Source organism: Mobula birostris, chromosome 7 (genome assembly GCF_030028105.1).
Source record: "Mobula birostris isolate sMobBir1 chromosome 7, sMobBir1.hap1, whole genome shotgun sequence".
Lineage (NCBI taxonomy): Eukaryota > Metazoa > Chordata > Chondrichthyes > Myliobatiformes > Myliobatidae > Mobula > Mobula birostris.
Window position 1 is genome coordinate 3,282,131 of NC_092376.1, and position 21,156 is coordinate 3,303,286.

A 21,156-nucleotide genomic window follows, 5' to 3' on the forward strand; every position below is an offset into this window, starting at 1 on the left:
CTGGGAGAATTATCGTATACAGGCCCATTGTTAGAATCATAAAGATAAAAATTAACTTGGTCACCACCTAAGCCCATTACTCCTACTGGAACATAGGCTGCTGCTGGCAGCTCACCAGAGTTCTCTGTCCTGGGCCAGTTTCCCAGGTGTAGCCCGTCTTGGCCTATCCTTCCTCTCCAAGGAATGGGGTCTTTGGAGCTCTGAGGTTTTACAGAATGGAGTTACAAACCCCATGGCCAACCCTCCTCCTCTGGCAGCCGGGCTTGGGACTGTTCATGGCAGAGTATTTATTTGTCATATATACATCAAAACAGAAGTGCGTTGTTTGCATCGACGATCAACAGTCTAAGGATGTGCTGGGGCCAGCCTACGAGTGTCGCCATGCTTCCAGCACCAACGTAGCGTGCCCACAACTTGCTACCCCTAACCTGGAATATGGGAGGAAACCAGGATACCCAGAGGAAACCCCCACAATTATGGGGAGAAACATGCAAACTCTGAATTGATCCCCAATGGGTGATTGTTGGTGCTGGAATGGCGTTACACTAACCAGTATGCTGCCTGTTATTCAGCACAGTAACAGGCCATTGCACCTTGTTTGTCCACACTAAACAAGTTGTCTTTCAAGCTCCTGATGTATTCTTTAGTATGTGAAGGGTCTTTGGGGTGTCGAGAGTAAATCTCTCGATACAGGGCTTACAGCGTTTAGCCCCCTATATTGCTGTGGCTGTGGCTGTGCCTGTTGCCTTTCAGATTAGTAGTGACTTTCAGGATGTTGGGAACAATGCATATTCCATTAAAGATCAAGGGTAACTGGCTCCTTGTTGGAGGCAACAATGTCCTGGGCAACATACTTCCACATCTAGTACAGCTGCTGCCACACAATGTCAACCACCCGGGGTCAGTCCCGGCCTCTGACGCTGCCTGTGTGTGCATTTCACATGTTCTCTCCGTGACTGTGTGTGTGTGTGTGTTACTCCCAGGCGTTCCGGTTTCAAGAAAACCATACGATTAGGAGCACAATTAGGCTATTTGGCCCTTTTCTGGGGAGGTCTTGAGGGACACCATGATATGAGAGGTGCAGTAGATGAACTGCTGAACCAAGCCCCCTTCTGGGTTTGGTTTACTGTTGTCTATTGTACAGTGCAAGTACAAGATACAGTGACAACCTTGTACATGAAGGGCCTGAGGCACCACCCATCGCACAATCTTTGACCCACTACCATCAGGAAGGAGGTATGGAGCATCAGGACTGGGTTTGCCAGACTAGCTAACAGCTTCTTCCCTCAGGCTGTGAGACTATTGAATATCCTGCCACCACTGAGGTCTCTTCACTAGGACAGCGAGCTGTTTAATGTTTACCTGTGCTGCGCACTACATGCATTTCGAATTGTATTTTATTAACTTATGGTAATATTTGGTTTGATGTGACGTGTGTTTTGTGGGTGCATCATGCTCCGGAGAAGTGTTTTGTTCAGTTGTGTATGTGTACAGATGACAATAACTTGAACTTCTACAGATCAAATCATTACACAGTGCATTGAGGTAAATAAAAACTGTAGAATAAAGTGCAATGCAGGTACACAATCAGGTGCAGGATCATACTGAGGTTCATGAGATCAAGAGTTTATTTTATAGATCAAGGAAACCATTGCATAGTGTTATAACAATGAAGTAGAAGCTGTCCTAGAGCTTGGTGTACGTGCTTTCAGGCTTTTGCATCTTTTGCCCGATGGGAGAAGGAAGAAGGGAGAATGTCCAGGGTGGGTAGAGTCTTTGATTAAGCTGGCTGGCTTACTGAGCCAGTGGGAAGTGTAGTCAGTCCTTGTAGGGAAGAATGGTTTCTGTGATGAGCTGAGCTGTGTCCACAGCCATCTGCAGTTTCTTGCGGTCTTGTGCAGAGCAGTTGCCTACTATAACGAGTCTTTCACCTTATTCTTTACCTGCACTGCACTTCTCTGTTGTTTATTCCACTTTGTTACAGTTTTATCTTTTTCTACCTCAGTGCACTGTGTAATGGATTGATCTGTACGAATGGTATTCATGTTCTTCACTGTATCTTGGTACATGTGACAATAGTAAACCAATTCCGGATGGGGACTTGGTTTATTCAGATGTCTATGTTTGAAAAAATTAGTTCTTCCTTGGCTTTCAACCCAACAAATAAGGTGCTTATTACATTGCTAGTTGGGTGCTACAGTAGTGTACATGTTAGCACGACGCTATTACAGCCAGGGGTGCCTGAGTTTGGAGTTCAGTTCTGACATTCTCTGTAAGCAAGTTTGTATGCTCTTCCTGTGAGTGTCTGGGCTTCCTCCCACAGCTAATGGTTAGCCTGTTAATTGGTCATTTTAAATTGTCCGGTAATTAGGCTATGGTTAAAATTGGTTGCTGGGCAGCCCAGCTCGAAGAGCCTGTTCCACGCTGGATCTCCAAATATAAATATACAATGAATAAATGTCTGCTGTGTGCAAAAAAAAAAAAAAAAAAAGTTGCAGTTTCCAGCATTGGAATGTCTGCTCTTCAGTGCGTTACGATATTTATAGTTGTGAACATGCTTTATGAATTCACTTCACACTTGTCTGAGCTGTAACCCTAGCCATCTGTTTTCCAGAGTTTATTTGCAACTCCTCAGGTCTCTCAGTCGGGAGGGATCTTCGGAAGCAGCACTAATACCAGCACTGGGACTGCGTTCGGCACCGGAGGCAGCTTGTTCGGTGGTACCAATGCGGCGTTCACCAACGTCAACAATGTAAGTCCAGGGCTTCACAGCATTCCTGACTGTCCTGGGAGGTAGCACTGTCTCTGACCATCCTGACAGAAACTTGTGCTCCGCGTCCATAGATCCCTCAAGTTGATAGGATGGTTAGGAAGACAATGGATAGTGTGTTGGCCTTCAGTTGGGGGGTTGTGCTCAATACTAGAGAGGTTATAATGATGCAGCTTTATAAAACCCTGGTTAGACAAGATTCAGAATCAGGTTTATTATCACCGGCATGTGATGTGAAATTTGTTAACAGCAGCAGTTCAATGCAATACATAATCTAGCAGAGAAAAAAATAATAATTTTAAAAAATGATAATAAATGAACAAATAGATCAACTTGGGATATAGTGTTTGGTTGGGTCACCTCATTATAGGAAGGATGTGGAAGCTTTGGAGAGAGTGCAGAGGAGATTTACCAGGCTGTCTGGGTTAGAGAGCATATCTTGTGAGGAGAGAATGAGTGAACTAGGGTTTTTCTGTTGGGAGTGAAGGAGCACCAGAGGTAACTTGATGGAGGTGTACGGGATGATAAGAGACATTGTCAGAGAGGGTGTAATATTGAGGTGATTGGAGGAAAGTATAGGAAGGATGTCAAAGGTAGCTTTTTATTTAAACTCAGTGCTAGGTATGTGGAACACGCTACCAGGGATGGTGGTAGAGACAAGTTCTTTAAGGACATTTAAGCAACTTTTAGGTAGGCACATGGATGAAAGAAAGGTGGAAGGCTAAGGGAGGGAAGTACAGATTAATAGATCAGCACAACATTGTGGGCTGATGACCCTGTACTGTGTTGTGGTGATCTGTGTCCAGCTGACGACCCTGTACTGTGCTGTGGTGATCTGTGTCCAGCTGACGACCCTGTACTGTGCTGTAGTGATCTGTGTCCAGCTGACGACCCTGTACTGTGCTGTGGTGATCTGTGTCCAGCTGACAGCCCTGTACTGTGCTGTAGTGACCTGTGTCCAGCTGACAGCTGCTGATCCCCAATCACTCACGAGATGCTTCAAATTAAAAGCAATATAACCAGTGCATCTGCAAGCTAATACAGAGTACGGGGATCATCTTATCGAGCATTTGAAATGTACTGGAGTTCAGAAAGATCATGCTGGGAGCACTGAATAAAATCTGATTGTTATAGTCTGCAAAGGGGACGTACACAGGAAAAGGTACACAAGCCATTCACTTGAATGTTGGTTTTAATGTGCCATCAAGTGAGGCTTGCCTGAAAAATGACAACTTGGGATAAAGTGACCTCAAAGGTTAGAAGAGTACAGCACATCACAAACCCTTTTGCCCACAATGTTGTGCTGATATTTTAACCTAGTCCAAGATCAATCTAACCCTTCACTCCCTCCCATTTTTTCCACCATCCACATGCCTATCTGAGTGTCTCTGACATATCCCTAATGTATCTGATTCTGCCTGAGAGTAACATACAAAATGCTGGAGGAGCTCAGCAGGTCAGGCAGCATCTTATGGAAAGGAATAAACAGCTTACATTTCAGGCTAAGATCTTTCATTAGGGCTCATTTATGCCTATCTAAAAATGTCTTAAATGCTCCTAAAATATCTGTCTCAACCACCACCCTTTGCAACTTATTTCTCCTTAGTAAACACCAAAGAGAAGTATTTGATAAAAATCCCACCCTGTGGCTCAAGATATAGGCAACCCTGTTGATCTCCAAAGCCGGTCCCTATTCTCTCCCTAGCTGCCCTTTTAATATAACCATAGAACTTCTTGGGATTTTCCTCAATCCTACCTTCCATATCTCCCTTGTACCTGCTCTTTGCCTTCCTGATTTCCATCTTAAGAGTATTTCTAATCATTTCACAGTCATCAAAGGATGTTAAGGGATTGTTTTCAATAATGGATGTCTAGGACCAAAGGGTACAGCCTCCGAATAGAAGGGCATCCATTTAGAACAGAGATGAGGAGGAATTTCTTTAGCCAGAGGGTGGTAAACCTGTGGTATTCAGTGCCACAGATGGGCATGGGGGCCAGGTTATTGAGTTTTAAAGTGGAGGTTGTTGACTTCTTGATTAGTCAGGGCATTAAAGGTTATGGGGAGAAGGCAGGAGAATGGAGTTGAGAGGGATAATAAATCAGCCATGATAGACTGATGGAGTGGACTCGATGGGCTGAATGGCCTAATTGTGCTCCTATGTCTTGTGGTCTAAGATCAATCTAAACCACCTCTCCCACATAGCCCTCCATTTTTAAAACTCATCCCATGTGCCTATCTGAGGTTCTCTACCTCTACCACCATCCCTAACACTCATCACTCGCTGTGTCTATTAGAAACCCCTGCCTCTTACAACCCCCCCCCCCAATACTTTTCCTCCAATCATGTTAACATTTTCCCCCTGGTGTTAGCCATTTCAACCCTTGAGGGGAAAAAATTCTCTGGCTGTCTACTCTCTGCGCCTTTTATCATCTTGTACACCTCATCCATTCACCTTGTCCTCCTTCACTGTAAGATCCAAATCACTGTAGGAAAGAGTGACGTGGATTACTGAATTACTTGGTCTGTACTGTAAATTGGTAGAAAAAGATAAATGCAGAAGGGGTCTCTGAAGAAGCCTCTTTACCTAGCGACGTGGCTCATCCCCACAGAGAATGGCTGAGGGATGGCATTGAGAAAATGGGGAACCAGCAGAGAGAAGAAATAGAAGTATATGGTAGGAAGAGTCTTGGGCCTTAAGACCATGAGATCTAGGAGCAGAATTAGGCCATTTGGCCACCGAATCTGCTCTGCCATTCCATCACAGCAAGCAGTAAGGCCGATCAGTGCCTCTACCCACTAACCTAGCACTACGCTATCATTTCTTGTCACAGTCACCTTATGTACAGACACTCCTGTACCTAGCATCACTTTATGGGCATACAATCAATCTGTGGATATAAGCGATCTTATTTATTTATATTTATTTTTTAGTTGTAATTGCATTGTGTATTTTTTTGTGCTACATTGGATTCAGCGTAACACATTTTGTTTCCTTTGCACTTCTGTATTGGAAATGACATTAAACAATCTAGAATCTGAATCCTTCTCAACTCCATTCCCCTGCCTTCTCCCCATAACCTTTGACACCCTTACTAATCAAGATCCGTTCAACCTCTGCTCCAAAGTTGCTAAATGATTTGGCCTCCACAGATTCACTACCCTCTGGCTAAAGAAGTTCCTCCATCTCTGTTCTAACTGAGCGTCCTTCTATTCTGAGGCTGTACCCTCTGGTCCTAGACTCCCCCACTATAGGAAACATCCTCTCCACATCCACTCTATCTGTGTCCTCTGGTCCTAGACTCCCCACCATAGGAAACGTCCTCTCCACATCCACTCTATCTGTGTCCTCTGGTGCTAGACTCCCCACTATAGGGAACATCCTTTCCACATACACTCTATCTGTGCCCTCTGGTCCTAGACTCCCCCACTATAGGAAACATCTTCTCCACATCCACTCTATCTGTGTCCTCTGGTCCTAGACTCCCTCACTGTAGGAAACATCTTCTCCACATCCACTCCTTTCAATATTTGATCGATTTTTTTCATTCTTCTAAACTGCAGATTCAAATCACGTTTAATTATTCAAACCATGTATGGATTATGCTGAATGAGACACCGTTCCTCTGGGGCCAAGGTGCAAAACATTCAAAATAGTGGGTAACATATTTTAAAATATCGAGCAAAGAAGCATGTTCACTGGGGGGGTGGGGAACCACATTGTCCAGCAATCGTTGGTACAGTCTCCTGGCAGTGTACAGATGCATGCAATCCAACCTGTCATTCCACCACTAAAATATGGGAGGGCAGCACCAATGGGCAAGGCTAGGCCCCAACTGAGTTCAACCATGCTGTAACGCTTCAGTCTTGTTTATACTTCTGTGTCAAATCTACACCGTAAGTACCGCGTACCTTACGCTGTAAGGTGAGGTGCACCTCCCCAAAAAAGCAACTCGCGCGTTGTGGAGCGTGGAGCGCAGACCGCAACAACTGTGATTGGTCCGCTTGGTAGCATCGCATTTCCGGTTGCTTTTCCCCGCCATGTCTGTACACTGATGCGAAATAAATGGTTGGAGACGATGAACCAAATCGTCAAATCTACCTGCCGACATCAGAAAATATTTGAAATGCATTTCCTCGTCCATGTCTTTCATGAAGAAACCCAACACAGTGGCGTAGAAACCCCATCGCCAACTAGCATTTTGGCAGTGAATTGCAGAGCGACTCAGACACAATAATGAATGCTCGCTACGGTGTAGAGCTTACACAGAAGTGTAGATCAGCCTTTCCATGTCACTCACCTAGTCTGTAGCAGCAGGCAAGCCTGAGGCTAGAGGCCTAGTACTCATGCCAACAGAGGCTACACAGCCCCCATGTCGACTGTCTCTCCACCAGACAAGGGTAACGCCTGCTGCAACTTGAGTTATTACTGTCCAATGGTGTCTTGCAATCGCAAGTGAAATGTCCGAGACAGTCTTGCACCAACTCTGCTTCCGAGTCATTAAAAAAAAACAAATTTTACAAAGAAAAAAGCACCTTTTGTTGGTCCGCAAGAGGCCGCTTCGTTTGCATGAGCTGCCATCTTACTGGAAGTTCATGCCCAGAACCACCAAACACTCCTCGTATGTTAACCCTGTAATTCCTAGGATCATTCTTGTGAAACTCCTCTGGACTCTCTTCAATGCCAGCACATTGTTTAGATAGGGGGCCCCACACTGCTCATATACTCCCAAGTTTGATCAATGTTGTATAAAGCCTCAGCGTTAAATCCTTGCTTTCATATTCTAAACCTCTCGAAAGAGTGCTAACATTACATTTGCCACCACCAACTCAAACTGCAAGTTAACCTTCAGGGAATCCTGCACAAGGATTCCTAAGTTTCTTTGTACCTCTGATTTTTGAGTTTTCTCCCCATTTAGAAAAGTCTTCTCTTTGTCTTCTACTGAAGTGCATGACCACACACCATGTTCCATCTGCAACTTCCTTGCCCGTTCTAAATTAAGTCCTTCTGCAGACTCGCTGCTTCCTCAACACTACCTGCCCCTCCAAATAAATTCTTATCATCCACAAACTTGGCCACAAAACCATCGATTCTGTCATTCAGATCATTGGCACATAATGTGAAAATTCCATTGAGCAAAAGGGCTTTAGTTTGTCAGGGAATCAGAGGGTTGTGAAAGGTGGGTTTAGAAGAAATTGGTGAGAGGAGCACTGAATTTGGTTGTAGAGGTATGTTGTAGGGAGTGGGCTATCATCAGTCATTATGCAGTTTTCTCACCAACCGGGAGATAAATTTGGATCCACCTTGGTTAGATTGTTTGTGGCCCTGACCCTCTTTCCTCCCTCTACCAGCAGACCCTGTTTGCTAACAAGCCAGCGGGATTCGGCACTGCAACCACGACTGCATCCACCTTCGGTACTGCTGGTGCTGGGCTGTTCGGCAACAAGCCCAACCTGACCATTGGAGCGGGCACCAATACATCCAGCTTTGGTACGTGTCCACCAAGGAATTGAAATCTCTACGTGTTCAGCTTCTCCCTTCAAACCTTTGAGTTCAAAAGTCAGGAAGTTATGTTGCAGCTTTATAAAACTAGCTCGACTGCCCCGGAGTATTACATACAGTTCTGGTCACCTTGTTATACAGCACTGTGTAAAAGTCCTAGATTTTTTCACCAAGGAGAAAATCTGCAGATGCTGGAAATCCGAGCAACAAACACAAAATGCTGGAGGAACTCAGCAGGCCAGGCATTTATGTGGGGGGAAAGAAAGGTACAGTTGACATTTAGGGCCAAGAACCTTCTCCACAGCCATCTGTAGCAATGAATTGCACAGATTCACTACCCTCTGGCTAAAGAAGTTGCTCCATCTCTGTTCTAACTGATCGTCCCTTTATGCTGAGGCTGTGCCGTCTGGTCTAGACTCCCCCACTATAGGAAACATCCTCTCCACATCCGCACTATCTGGGTCTTTCAATATTAATGAGATCAACCCTCATTCTTCTAAACTCCAAAATGCCCAACGGGTTTCGGCCTGAAACGTCAACCGTACATTTTTTCCATTAGATGCTGCCTGACCTGCTGAGTTCCTCCAGCATTTTGTGTGCTACCCTAGATTTTTTATATGGTTTCAGATGGTATGGCCTCTACAGAACCCTGATCTCAACATCATCGAGGCTGTCTGGGATTCTGCAGCCAAAGTCTGCAGAAGAACTGTGGCAGGTTCTTGGAACAACCTACCAGCTGATTTTCTTATAAAACTGAATGACTGTCTACCTAAGAGAATTCAAGCAACTTTAAAGGCAAAGTGTGGTCATGCCAAATATTGATTTGATTTAGTTTTTACTGTTTACTGCTTTTTTTTTTTTGATATTTAGAAACATTTCATTTCATTATTTTTGAAAGTATCTTACAGAAATTTTTACATCTGCCTAAGGTTTTTGCGCAGTACTGTAGGAAGGATGTCAAGACTTGAGAAAAAGTGCAGAAGAGGTTCTCCGAATGTTAAACCTCTGTGAGCCTTTGCATCCACTATATCCTTCTCTGCTAATTCTGTCATCTTCCTACCAAACTTTTCTTTAACCCCACTCACCACCTTCTGCAAGAATAACTTCCTCTGTGATTACCTTGTCCATACATCCCTCCCCACTAGTTTCCCTCCTGCCACATATCCCTGGAAATGACCAAAATACTACAGCTGCCCATTCACCTCATCCCTCATCTCCAGTCAGGGCCCCAAACAGTCCTTCCAGATGAATCTGTTGGGGTCATCTAAGGTATTTGGTGCCCTCAATGCAGGCTCTTCTACATTTGTGAGACCCAACGTAAATTGGGGTACTGATTTGTTGAGCACCTCCACTTCGCCCGCCAAAAGTGGAATTTTCCTGCAGCCAAACAATTTAATTCCTGTCCCCATTTCTGTGTCAGTCCATGGTTGCTTCTTTTGCCACAGTGAGGCCACTTCCAGGGTGAAGCAGCAACACTTCATATTCCATTGAGGTAGCATCCAACCTGATGTCATGAACATTAATTTTTCCTATGGTTTTTTTCCCCCTCCCACTTCCTCCTATTCCCCACTCTGCCTTCTTACCTATTCTCCTCACCAGCTTATCACAACCCCCTGTAATCCTCCTCTTTTCTCCCATGGTCCACTCTTGACTCCTGTCAGATTCTTTCTTCACCAGCCCATTACCTTTCCTACCCACCAAGCTTCACCTATCACCTTCTAGATATCCTCCTTCCCCTTCTCCACCTTTTATTCTGCTGTCCTCCCCCTTCCTTTCCAGCCCTGATAAAGAGTCTCTGCCTGATACGTCAACTGTTTATTCATTTCCACAGATACTCCCTGACCTGCTGAATTCCTCCAGCATTTGCTCTGTGTTGCTCTGGATTTCCGGCATCTGTAGAATCCCTTGTGTTCACCAGGGTGTCGCCTTGTTTAGAAGGAATGCACTGTAATGAGAGGTTGAACAAACTTGGGTTGTTTTCTCTGAAGCAGGGGAGGCTGAGGGGTTAAGATTGAGAGACACAGATAGAGTAGACAGATAGTGTCTCTTATCATTTGAAATATCCAGAACCAGAGGGCGTGTATTTAAGGCCAAGAGCTGATTTCAAAATAGATGTGAGGGGCAAATTCTTCCGAGTTGTGGGTGCCTGGGATGGGGGTAGAGGCAGATATGTTAAGGACTCTTTAGACATGTTTAGATTGGCACAAGAATGTGAGGAAAATGGAGAGTGATGGACATTATGGAGGTAGAAGGGATTAGTTTAGTTGACCATTTGAATAATTTATTTGATCCAGCACAACATTGTGGGCCAAAAGGGCCTGTTTTTGTGCTGTACTGTTCTATGTTCTAAACAAGCTGGTTGCTTTGTGCAAAGTTCAAGTACCCTACATTTTTTAGGGAGCCAGCTCCTGCTGTGGCCAACTCCCCTGGACACCTCAGCCTTGTGGCTAATTCTCTGCAGATCCTGCCATCTTCTCCCCAGTCCAGGTTGATTAGCTCTGTACATGATGCAATATGATCCAGATGCCAGCACAATGATTTAAGAAAGACTTAAAAGACTAGCTTTATTTGTCATATGTATATTGAAATATCAAGCATGTATTGAAATCTCATTTGAATCAATGCTCAGCACAGTCGTTGAACCTGTACGCCTTCGGAAAGTGGGAGGAAACTGGAGCTCCCGGAGGAAACCCATGTGGTCACAGGGAGAAAGTGCAAACTTTACAGACAGTGGCAGAAATTTCACCTGAGTTGCTGTTGCCGTAAAGCGTTACGCAAACTGCCGCAAAATGGTGTGTGCTGCCAGTATATACCATATCGTAATTCCGATGGAGTTTCTGCCCATCCGTTTACCCAGTCCTTCCCACCTCAGAAATTTACCTCTTTTTCAGTTATTCTCTGTCCCCAATTTTCATCCACTGACCACTGTTTTCTCAGATGTCCGGTTACTAAGTTGAAAAATTTTCCCTCAATTATCCTGAAGATGTATTACTTTGAGTTTTAGTTTTGACCTTCTAATTTAGCCATTTTTAAGGTTAAGGTTCAGGTTCAGATTTATTTACCTGATTTACTAGGATGTTGCCTGGACGAGAGGGTATGCCTAAGAAACAGGTTGAGCGAGCGTGGGCTTTTCTGTGATGTGAAGGAGGATGAAGTGACTTGATAGAGGTGTACAAGTGATGTAGGCGTAGACAGAGTGGACAGCCAGAGACTTTTCCATAGCACAGAAATGGGGAATATGAGGGAACACGATTAAGATAAATAGAGGAAAGTATACATGGATGTCGACTTTGCAGGGGGATGAGAGCCAGAGTGCCAGAACAGTTAGTGGAGAGGATGTGGAGGCAGAGGTCGGTAAGACCTCAGACAAAGTTAAGAATCAAAAGGTTGAGCATGGTGCGACTAGTGTCCTGAGCTACATTTATTTCAGTGCAGGGTGTCATAGGACAGGTGGATAATAGTGCTGGAAATGAGGTAGATGGTTTACAAACAGAGGCAATGTGTAGTGAGGAGAGGCTGTTGATAGGGCAAAATTGGAGTCAACAGGATGAGTTGCAACGCAAAAGCGGACAAAGTCAAAGGATGAATATAGGACTGAAAGTGTTGTAGTTGAATGTACGCAGTTCACGGAATAAGGTAGATGAACTTGCAGCACAGTTGTAGATTGGCAGGTATGATGTTGTAGGCATCACTGAATCATGGCTGAGAGATTTATAACTGGGAGCTTAATGTCCAAGGATACACATTATATCAAAAGGACAGGCAGGAAAGCAGAGGGGCAGCATTGCTCTGTGGTTAAAAAATGAAATCAAATCATTAGAAGGGGTATGTTAGAGGGTTGGCAGAACATTATGGGCTGAAGGGCCTGTACTGTGCTGTTATGTTTTGTTCCTCCAGCAGTTCGTTCCAGATACTCATTAACCTTATGTATAGTAGTTAGCTGTCAGATGTCTGTGTGTGGCGGAAGCTTTTGTTCAGTAGAAAGTTTAATGGTGAACTTTGGGTCTGTTTTCCCAGGATTTGGAGCGAACACAGTTACAGGAGGATTGTTTGGGAATAAACCTGCTACTGGAGCCCTTGGGTCCACTCTTGGGGCTGGCTTTGGATCAGGTGAGCCATTTGGTGAAGAGCGTTTTCATAGCAGTGGAGAAGTGTGGCTACCAGACTGCACCCCTCCCATCCTCCCCAGTGAAACCATGGTTGACACCTGGGAACTGTGCACAAAACATCAGAGAGGCAGCATTCGTGGAGGGATGTTTCAAGCCAAGGGCTTTACTTGGGATCTGGTTATGTTGTCAGGTGTGCTGAGTGCTTGGGGAGTGGGCTCGTTCACAGTGTTCCTCCCTTTGGTTTAGCGAGCTAAGGGTTTTTTCTCTGGAGCAAGGGAGAATGAGAGGTGATTTGATGGAGATGTACAAGATAAGATGCATAGAATGGACAGCCAGCAATTTTCTCCCAGGGTAGGAATGGCTATAATGAGGGGGCGTAATTTTAAGGTGTTTGGAGGAAAGTATGGGGGGGGGGTGGGGAGGGATGTCAGAAGTAGGTATTTCGCAGAGTGCGTGTAGGGGTGGTGGTGGTAAAGGCAGTTACCTAGGTTAAAAGGTTGGCACAACATTGTGGGCTAAAGGGCCTGCACTGTAATGTTCTGTTTTAAACGTGGCATGGCTTGTTTCCTAGCGCTCGGAGCAGGGCAGACCTCCTTGTTTGGCAACACGCAGCCCAAGCTGGGCACTGCTCTTGGAACAGGGGCATTTGGAACAGGAGCGTTTAATGCTGCCAACACCAGTGTGGGATTTGGAGCCCCTCAGGCAGCAGTCTGTAAGTTACCCTCACTACCTTTGTGTCTGTATGTGTCACTCCCACTTACATTTGCAGTGACCTATCTTCCCCTCTCCCATTGCTTCCTGCTGACCGCAGTGGTTTGATTTTTAACATGCTTATGTGTTCTGATGCCTCTGTTGTCTGGTGACTTTTTCATTCTAGTATCTCCTCCAGCACTGATGCTTGACGACGACCATGAAACCTCTGAGGTGGTAGGCAGGACAGAGCAACCCCACAGGACCCTGTCTAATCCTAAACCCCGTAAAAAGGAAGTAGTGATAGTAGGGGACTCTTAGGTGTGTACTGACAAGGAGTCTTGTATGGTGTATTGCCTACCAGGAGCACAAGTAGGAATCTCCCTAGATCAGTAGATGAGCTCCTGGCCAGAGCTGGAGTGGATCCGGTGGACATTATCCAAATTGGAACGAATTACATGGGTAAGGGCAGGCTGTCAGTTTTGTAAGACAAATTTAAAGAGCTAAATGGAAAACCTAGAAACAGAACTGACAAGGTGGTCTTCTCGGAAGTACTGTATATGCCACGTGACAGTCCAGGTTGGATGGAGAGGATTAGAAGACTTAACGCTTGGATCAAATTCTAGTGTAGGTTAGAGGGGTATAGGTTTATGGGACATTAGAGGGTCTTTTGGGGCAGATGGAACCTGTACCACCAGGATAGGTTGCATTTGAACCGGAGGGACATTAATATACTGGGTAGGCGTATCTCCCAGTTGGTTGAGGGCTGTTCAAGCTAGGGAATGGGGGAGCAGGGAACTTGATGCAGGCTAGGCTCAACAGTTTAAACATATCAGGGCTTTAAAAATGGGTCGGAATAGGAAGAAAAACATTAGCAACAGACTGATTGGCCTGTATAAATGTAAGAAGTATTAAGAATAAAATAAATGAGCTGGAATTGTATTACAAATATGATATAATAGCAATAACTGAAACCTGGCTGACCTCAAACTATGATAATAAGTATAGTATTAAAGGGTCATACTTAGGAAAGATGGGCAAGATCATAAAGGTGGAGGAGTAGCCATATACAGAAGAGAGAATTTAAACTTGAGGCTGCTTATGATGGGAGATGAATCGAGACTTGGTGAAGAACCTGGGTGAGAGTGATTTTAATGAACAACTCTATCAGAAATATTAAAAAGCAAGTTCTGAGGGTGATGTTATGGTTGACTTTAATTTTCCAAATATTGAATAGGAGAACCCAGTGACTAATGCATTACAGGAAAGAGAAATTCATTTAGTTATTGAATGATTGTTATTTGACCCAGTATGTTAATACACCAACAAGAGGGGAGGCTTGTCTAGATATGATATTCTGCAACAATCGGGATAGAATTTTGAGTATGGAAGTTGTTAAGCCTTTAAGAATAAGTGATCATAATCTTGTTAGTCTCAAAGTTTTTTGGGAATATATATCAATAAAAACAAAGTTCAGAAAGGCAGAGTTTATGCAGATGCAGGAAAGACTTAAGGTAAACTGGAAGGATCTGCTTGACGTTGAGGAACAATTGGGTTCATTTAAAGAGGTAATACAAACGTTTTGTACATGCAGTGCAGGAAATGTTCATACCCAGTAAAAACATTAGGTCAGCTACATGGATGAATAAAGATGTACATTAAAAATTATTAAAGAGAAGACAGCTGTATAGGGAATACAGAAAAAAAGTAATGATGTTAACCATAGGGCATATGAAAACAAGAGCTATAGTCAAGAGGGAAATTTGGATTGCTGAACGGCAAGTTGAGAAGGGTATTGCTAAGAGTGACCCCAAGAGATTTTTTCCCCCAGTACTTTAGTAAAAGAAAATTCAAGGAGGAAGTTAAGTATATTAGGAATAATAATGGGGTGATAAATTGTGCAGAGAAGGACATGGCGTATACTCAACTCATATTTTGCTAGTATTCACCTGGAAAGATGTTAATATACCAGTAAGTGTAGAGAAAAATAAGGTTGTTTTATGTGACTTGGAGATCTTAGAAAGTGAGGACTTGCTTTAGCTGAAAGTTAATAGATCTCCAGGGCCAAACAACATATATCCAAGGGTCTGTGGTTTTATATACAAACCCCTAACATGTATTTTTCAAAAGTCATTGAAGACTGGTGAAATCCCTAGTGACTGGAAATGATCCAGTATATAAGGGTGACCACACTGACCCTGGTAACTATAACGTGTATTGTAGACAAGATAAAGGAAACAATAATAAGAAATGAGATGGAAAAGCAGCTGATAAGATCAGGCATGTTAGCAGAAAACCAGAAGGGGTTCAGACGGGAAGCCATGTTTTACTAATATGCTGGAGTTCTATGAAGAGGCATCTAAAATTTATGTAGCAATAGAGCATTTGGTATCATTTGGACTTTTAGAAGGCTTTTGACAAGGTACCTCACAAGAGGTTAATAATCAAATTACAGGAGGTAGGGATTCAGGGTAAGGTGTGCAAATGGGTGCAGAATTGTCTCAAAACAGAAGACAGTGAGTTATGGTTGGAGGATCATTTTCACACCCAGAAGATTTTAAAAGTGGGGTTCTGTAGGGATTGGTTTTGGTGCTGCTGCTGTTCTTAATTTACATCAATAATTTGAATAAGCTAGTGTAGCCCCCCCGGCCAGCCTCAGGGTCGCTCAGCTCGCTGTCTTCTAGGGAAACAGCCCTCGGCCCTGCCAAACTGGGTAATTAGTTTGTGTGGATGCTGTGTGATGTACCCCACCCCGCCCAAATAACAGACAATACACCAGATATGATTAAATGATTTACAGTTTTATAGATATTACTGGAACTATATAATACAGAATAAAATATAAAAGGTGCCTCACTTATCAAAGTTCAATCTCTTCGTGCACAAACGGTTGGAGCTCAGGACCCTCCTTCTTCACCCTGTGTCTCCCCTCGGACCACCTCGACCTGCTGCCTGGGACCAACAACGGTGGTCGACCAGACGCTCCGTCTCCGTCTCCTCTCCTCGCCGAACACCCTGGACCTCGGACTCCTGCTCGGAGTCCAACCCCGTTAGCAGTCTCACAGTGCCTGGTCTATCCTCTGTCTCTCTCTCCCGCCTTCTCCCCAAAAACCTGCACATCACAATATCTTACAGACACACAGAAAGCATAACAACTATCCCAATTGGTTCATAACACCCTCTTATCAGTAAAACAAGCTGCTAGCGGGAGGAATTTCTCAGCAGTTAACATAACAAAGAAGCCCTTTCAATTATAACATAACAAAGAAGGCAGTTTAATTAGACTACGCAGTAACATAGAAGAAGAAACCCCTTACACACGTAACAAATAAACTAGTAAAGATTGCAGATGACACAAAATTAGGGGGGGACGGGCTGAGGACATTCAGGTAGCGGAAGCAGAATCTACAGTCAGATCTAAACAAAATCCAGATGTGAGCAGATAAATGGCAGATAAAATTTAATGTAAGTAAATGTAAATTATTACATATAGGAACTGGAAATTTTAGATATACAGTGGGAGGTCTTGAGTTAGAAAGTGCACTGTATGAGAAGCATTTGGGTATCCTGGTAGACTCATCGCTAACAACATCTAGACAATGCAGAGAAGAAATTAGGAAGGCTAATAGAAAGTTGGGCTATATAATGCGCTCAGAAGAGTTGAAGCCTGAAGACATTCTCCTTAAGCTGTATAATGAGTTTGTGAGGCCACACCTTGAATACTATGTACAGTTTTGGTCTCCGTGTTGTATGAGAGATGTGATGGCACTGGAGAGTGTCCAGAGAAGGGCAACTAAACTCATTCTGGGCCTGCAGGGTACGAGCTACAAAGAAAGATTAAAAGAATTAAATCTTTTTAGCCTTAGTAGATGTAGAGTGAGAGGAGACGTGATAGAAATGTTCAAAATCATTACGGTTATAAGTGGATGCCAGCTGCTACTTCAAAATTAAGCCATCAAGGACAGTGCCATAGATGGAGAGTGGTTAAAGGGAGATATCAGCCTAACATCAGGAAGCATTCCTTTACACAGTAAGTTATGGACATATTGAACAAACTATCTAGTTGTGTAGTTGAGAGTATTACCCTAGAGACTTTCAAATCTAAACTCTATAGTTATTTCAACACTGTGTGGATGGGAATTTGGGAAGCTTTGTTGGGCAGAATGGCCTGTTCTTGTCAAAAACTTTCCAATGTTCACAGTTTCTGTCTGGTCTCTGCTCTGCACTCTTCTTCACGCTTCTTTGGATGTGGAGCTTTAGAGAGGGTGCAGAGGAGATCGGCCGGGAAGTTGCCTGCATTCAAGAGCATGCCTTATGAGAAAATGTTAAGTGAGCTAGGGAATTGTCCCTTTGGAGCAGGGAAAGGTGAGAGGTGACTTGATAGAGGTGTATAAAAGGCATAGATCTGACAGCTAGTGCCTTTTCCCAGAGTGGAAATAGCTAATATGTGAGGCATAATTTTAAAGAGGGTGGAGGGAAGAGTAGGCTGTTGGGATGTCAGAGTTAAGCTCTTTACACAGTGTGGTGGGTATGTGAAACGCCCTGCCAGGGTGGTGGTAGAGGCAGTTCTATTAGGGACATTTAAGAAACTCTTAGACATACGGATGAAAGAAAAATGGAGACGGTGTGGGTGGGAAATACTAGATTGATCTCAGACCATAAGACATAGGGCAGAATTAGGCCATTTGGCCTGTTGAGTCTGCTCTACCATTCTGTCATGGCTGATTTATTATTTCCCTCAGCCCTATTCTTCTATCTTCAACCCCTTACTAATCGAAAACCTATCAAACCTCAGCTGCCTCCAGTCATTTGTAGAGATTTGCTACCTTCTGGCTAAAGAAATTTCTCAACTCTGTTCTAAGTGGACCCTCCGGTCCTAGACTCTTCCAGCGTAGGAAACATCCTCTCCACATCCACTAGGAGTAGATTTAAAGGTTGTCATAATTTCGTGAGCCAAAGAGCTGGTACATTCTTTTGTTCTTCATATCTATATGTCATTGAATGTGAAGAGCTTTTGCATGTCCTGTGCTTGTGCTGATCTCTGGGTACATAGACCTGTTTACCTTCTGCTGATTGGACTCTGGCTCTCTGTTCAGGTCTGACCGATCCAAATGCTGCAGCCACACAGCAGGCAGTGTTGCAGCAGCAACTCAATGCTCTGGCCTACACCCCGTTTGGAGACTCCCCACTCTTCAGGAACCCCATGGTTGATCCCAAAAAGAAAGAGGAGGTAAGTTCCTTGTGTCTCCTCTGGCACTGGCAGCGTCACCCAGTGCAGATACCCCTGGGGTAAATACAATCTTCGTGCAATGATAAAGTTCAAAGTGAAATTTGTTATCAGAGTACATGCATGTCATCACATACAACCCTGAGATTCTTTTTCTGTGGGCATACTTAGCAGATCTATAGGACAGTAACTTTAAGCAGGATCTGTAAACACTGTGCAAATGTAGATAATAAAAGATGGCAATAAATAATGAGCATGAAATAACAAGATAAGAGTCCTTAAATGAGTGTAGTTATCCCCTTTTGTTCTAGAGCCTGATGGTTGAGGGGTAGTAACTGTTCTTGAACCTGATGATGCAAAACCTGAGGCTCTTGGACCTTATACCTGATGGCAGCAGCAAGAAAAGAGCTTGCCTTGCATTGTGAGGATCTTTGGATGCTGCTTTTCTACGGCAGTGTTTCATGTCCAGTAGATGTGCTCAGTGGTTGGGCTTTACCCGTGATGTACTAGGCCAAATCCACTACCTTTTGTAGGATTTTCTGTTCAAAAGGCATTGGTGTTCCCATACCAGGCCGTAATGCATACTTTCTGCCACAAATCTATAGATGTTTGCCAAGGTTTTTAATGAATAATTTTTTTTAAAAAGAGAGGGAAAATGTTCATGGTCCATTCAGAAATCTGGCAGAGGGAAAAAAGCTGTTCCTGAAATGTTGAGTGTGTGTGTCTTTAGGCTTCTGTATCTCCTCCCTGATGGTAGCAACGAGAAGAGAACATTTCCTGGGTGATTGGGGTCCTTAATGATAGACGGCACCTTTTTGAGGCATTGCCTTCAGAAGGTGTCTTGGATGCTGAGAAAATGTGTGCCCATATAAAGCTGGCAGAGATCACAACTTTCTACTACTTTTTTCTGATCCATTCAAGGGTTGATGAAAGGAGAAAGGAATCTTTTGATGGTTACTTTGTGTGGAGTTAGATCTGTGAGGATTGTAGAGATTGGGAACTTGAGCTTCGAATTGGATGAGCTTAAAGATGAGGATGCCATTAGTTTTTATCTCTCATCAGAGTGGGCTGGTGTTCTTTGTTCTCTGGCAGCTGCTTCATCAACCAGGAAGGAATTATTTTAAATGCAAGAGATTCTGCGGGTGCTGGAAATCCAGAGGATCTCTCAAATTGCTGAGGGAACTCAGCAGGTCAGGTAGCTACTGTGGAGGGGAATAAACAGTCAGTTTCGAGCTGAGGCCCTTCATAAAGTCTGGAAAGGATGGAGAAGAAACCAGAGTAAGAGGGGAAGAAGGACAAGCTAGAAGGTAATGTGTGAAGCCGGGTGGTTGGGGTGGGGGGGGGGGGCGAAGTGAGAAGTTGTGGGGGTTGGGTGGATAAGGTAGAGAAGAAAGAATCTCATACGGTGAGGAGAGTGACCATGGGAGAAAGAGAAAGAAGAGGGGCATCGGTGGGAGATGATAGGCTGGTGAGAAGAAAAGATGTGAGGTTAGCCAGAGTGGGGAATGGAAGAAGAGGGAAGGGAGAGGGTGGCAAATTACCAGAAGTTAGAGATTATTTAATGGGGAGCCATGGTAATGTAGCAGTTAGTGTGACTCTATTACAGCCCAGGGTGTCAGAGTTGGGTTCTGGTGTCTTCTGTAAGCAAGTTTATACTTTCCATCCTGTGAATGTGTGGGTTTCCTCCAGGTGCTCATGTTTCCTCCTACAGTCCAAAGACATGCTTGTTAGTAGGTTAATTGGTTATTGTAAATTCTCCCGTAATTGGGCTGCGAGGCTGTACTGTATCTGTAAATTTACTAGGAAAGAATTATTTAAAATATATTATATTTGGATAGCATTCACCTTGATGATAATGAAGGGGGCTGATCATTGAGTGCAGACTTTAACAACCACCTTTCCTTGCAGCGACTGAAACCCACTAATCCAGCTGCCCAGAAGGCTCTGACCACACCCACTCACTACAAATTGACTCCTCGTCCTGCTACCAGAGTGAGGCCGAAGGCCCTTCAAGCCACTGGATCCGCCAAGTCCCAGCTCTTTGATGGACTGGATGATGACGAGCCCACGTCCCTGACAAATGGCACCTTCCTGCCCAGGTAAAACCTTCCCGTTGAAGGAGTAGTCTGATCCCGGGCACTGCCTAGAATCAGTTGAATTGAATTGTCTTTATTTCTTACATCCTTCACATACGTGAGGAGTAAAAATGTTATGTCTCCATCTAAATGTGCAATGTGCAATCATAGTAATTTATAATAAATAGAACAATGTTACATAGAAATACATGCAAATCAGCGTGAGTTCATCAGTCTGATGGCCTGGTGGAAGAAGCTGTCCCAGAGCTTGTTGGTCCTGGCTTTTGTGCTGCGGTACCATTTCCCGTATGGTAGCAGCTGGAATAAATTGTGGTTGGGATGGCTTGGGGTCCCCAATGATCCTTAGGGCCCTTTTTAACTCACGTGTCCTCGTAAATGTCCTGAGTCGTGGGAAGTTCAACTACAGATGTGCTGGGCTGTCCTCACCACTCTCTGCAGAGTCCTGCGATTGAGGGAGGTACAGTTCCCATACCAGGCAGTGATGCAGCCAGTCAGGATGCTCTCAATTGTGCCCCTGTAGAAATTTCTTAGGATTTGCGGACCCATACCAAACTTCCTCAACTATCTGAGGTGAAAGAGGGGCTGTTGTGCCTTTTTCACCACACAGCTGGTGTACACAGACCACATGAGGTCCTCGGTGATGTGGATGCAGAGGAACTTAAAGCTGTTTACCCTCTCAACTCCAGATCCATTGATGTCAATAGGGGTTAGCCTGTCTCCATTCCTCCTGTAATCCACAACCAGCTTCTTTGTTTTTGCAACA

The 21,156-nt window shown here is 44.1% G+C and overlaps 1 protein-coding gene across 4 annotated transcripts in view; it reads left to right on the forward strand.

The window, feature by feature from the left end:
• The window catches only part of nup98 (nucleoporin 98 and 96 precursor), a 105,439-nt gene that overhangs the window by 43,029 nt on the left and 41,254 nt on the right, over nt 1-21,156 (forward strand). For 2 of the 4 annotated variants that reach the window (XM_072262458.1, XM_072262460.1), the window contains exons 9-14: nt 2,615-2,752; nt 8,121-8,259; nt 12,289-12,381; nt 12,952-13,092; nt 18,167-18,300; nt 20,206-20,396. In XM_072262458.1, the coding sequence (XP_072118559.1) occupies nt 2,615-2,752; nt 8,121-8,259; nt 12,289-12,381; nt 12,952-13,092; nt 18,167-18,300; nt 20,206-20,396 (836 nt within the window). The remainder of the gene's footprint in view (nt 1-2,614; nt 2,753-8,120; nt 8,260-12,288; nt 12,382-12,951; nt 13,093-18,166; nt 18,301-20,205; nt 20,397-21,156) is intronic. The other 2 variants (XM_072262459.1, XM_072262461.1) reach the window with 1 other exon arrangement.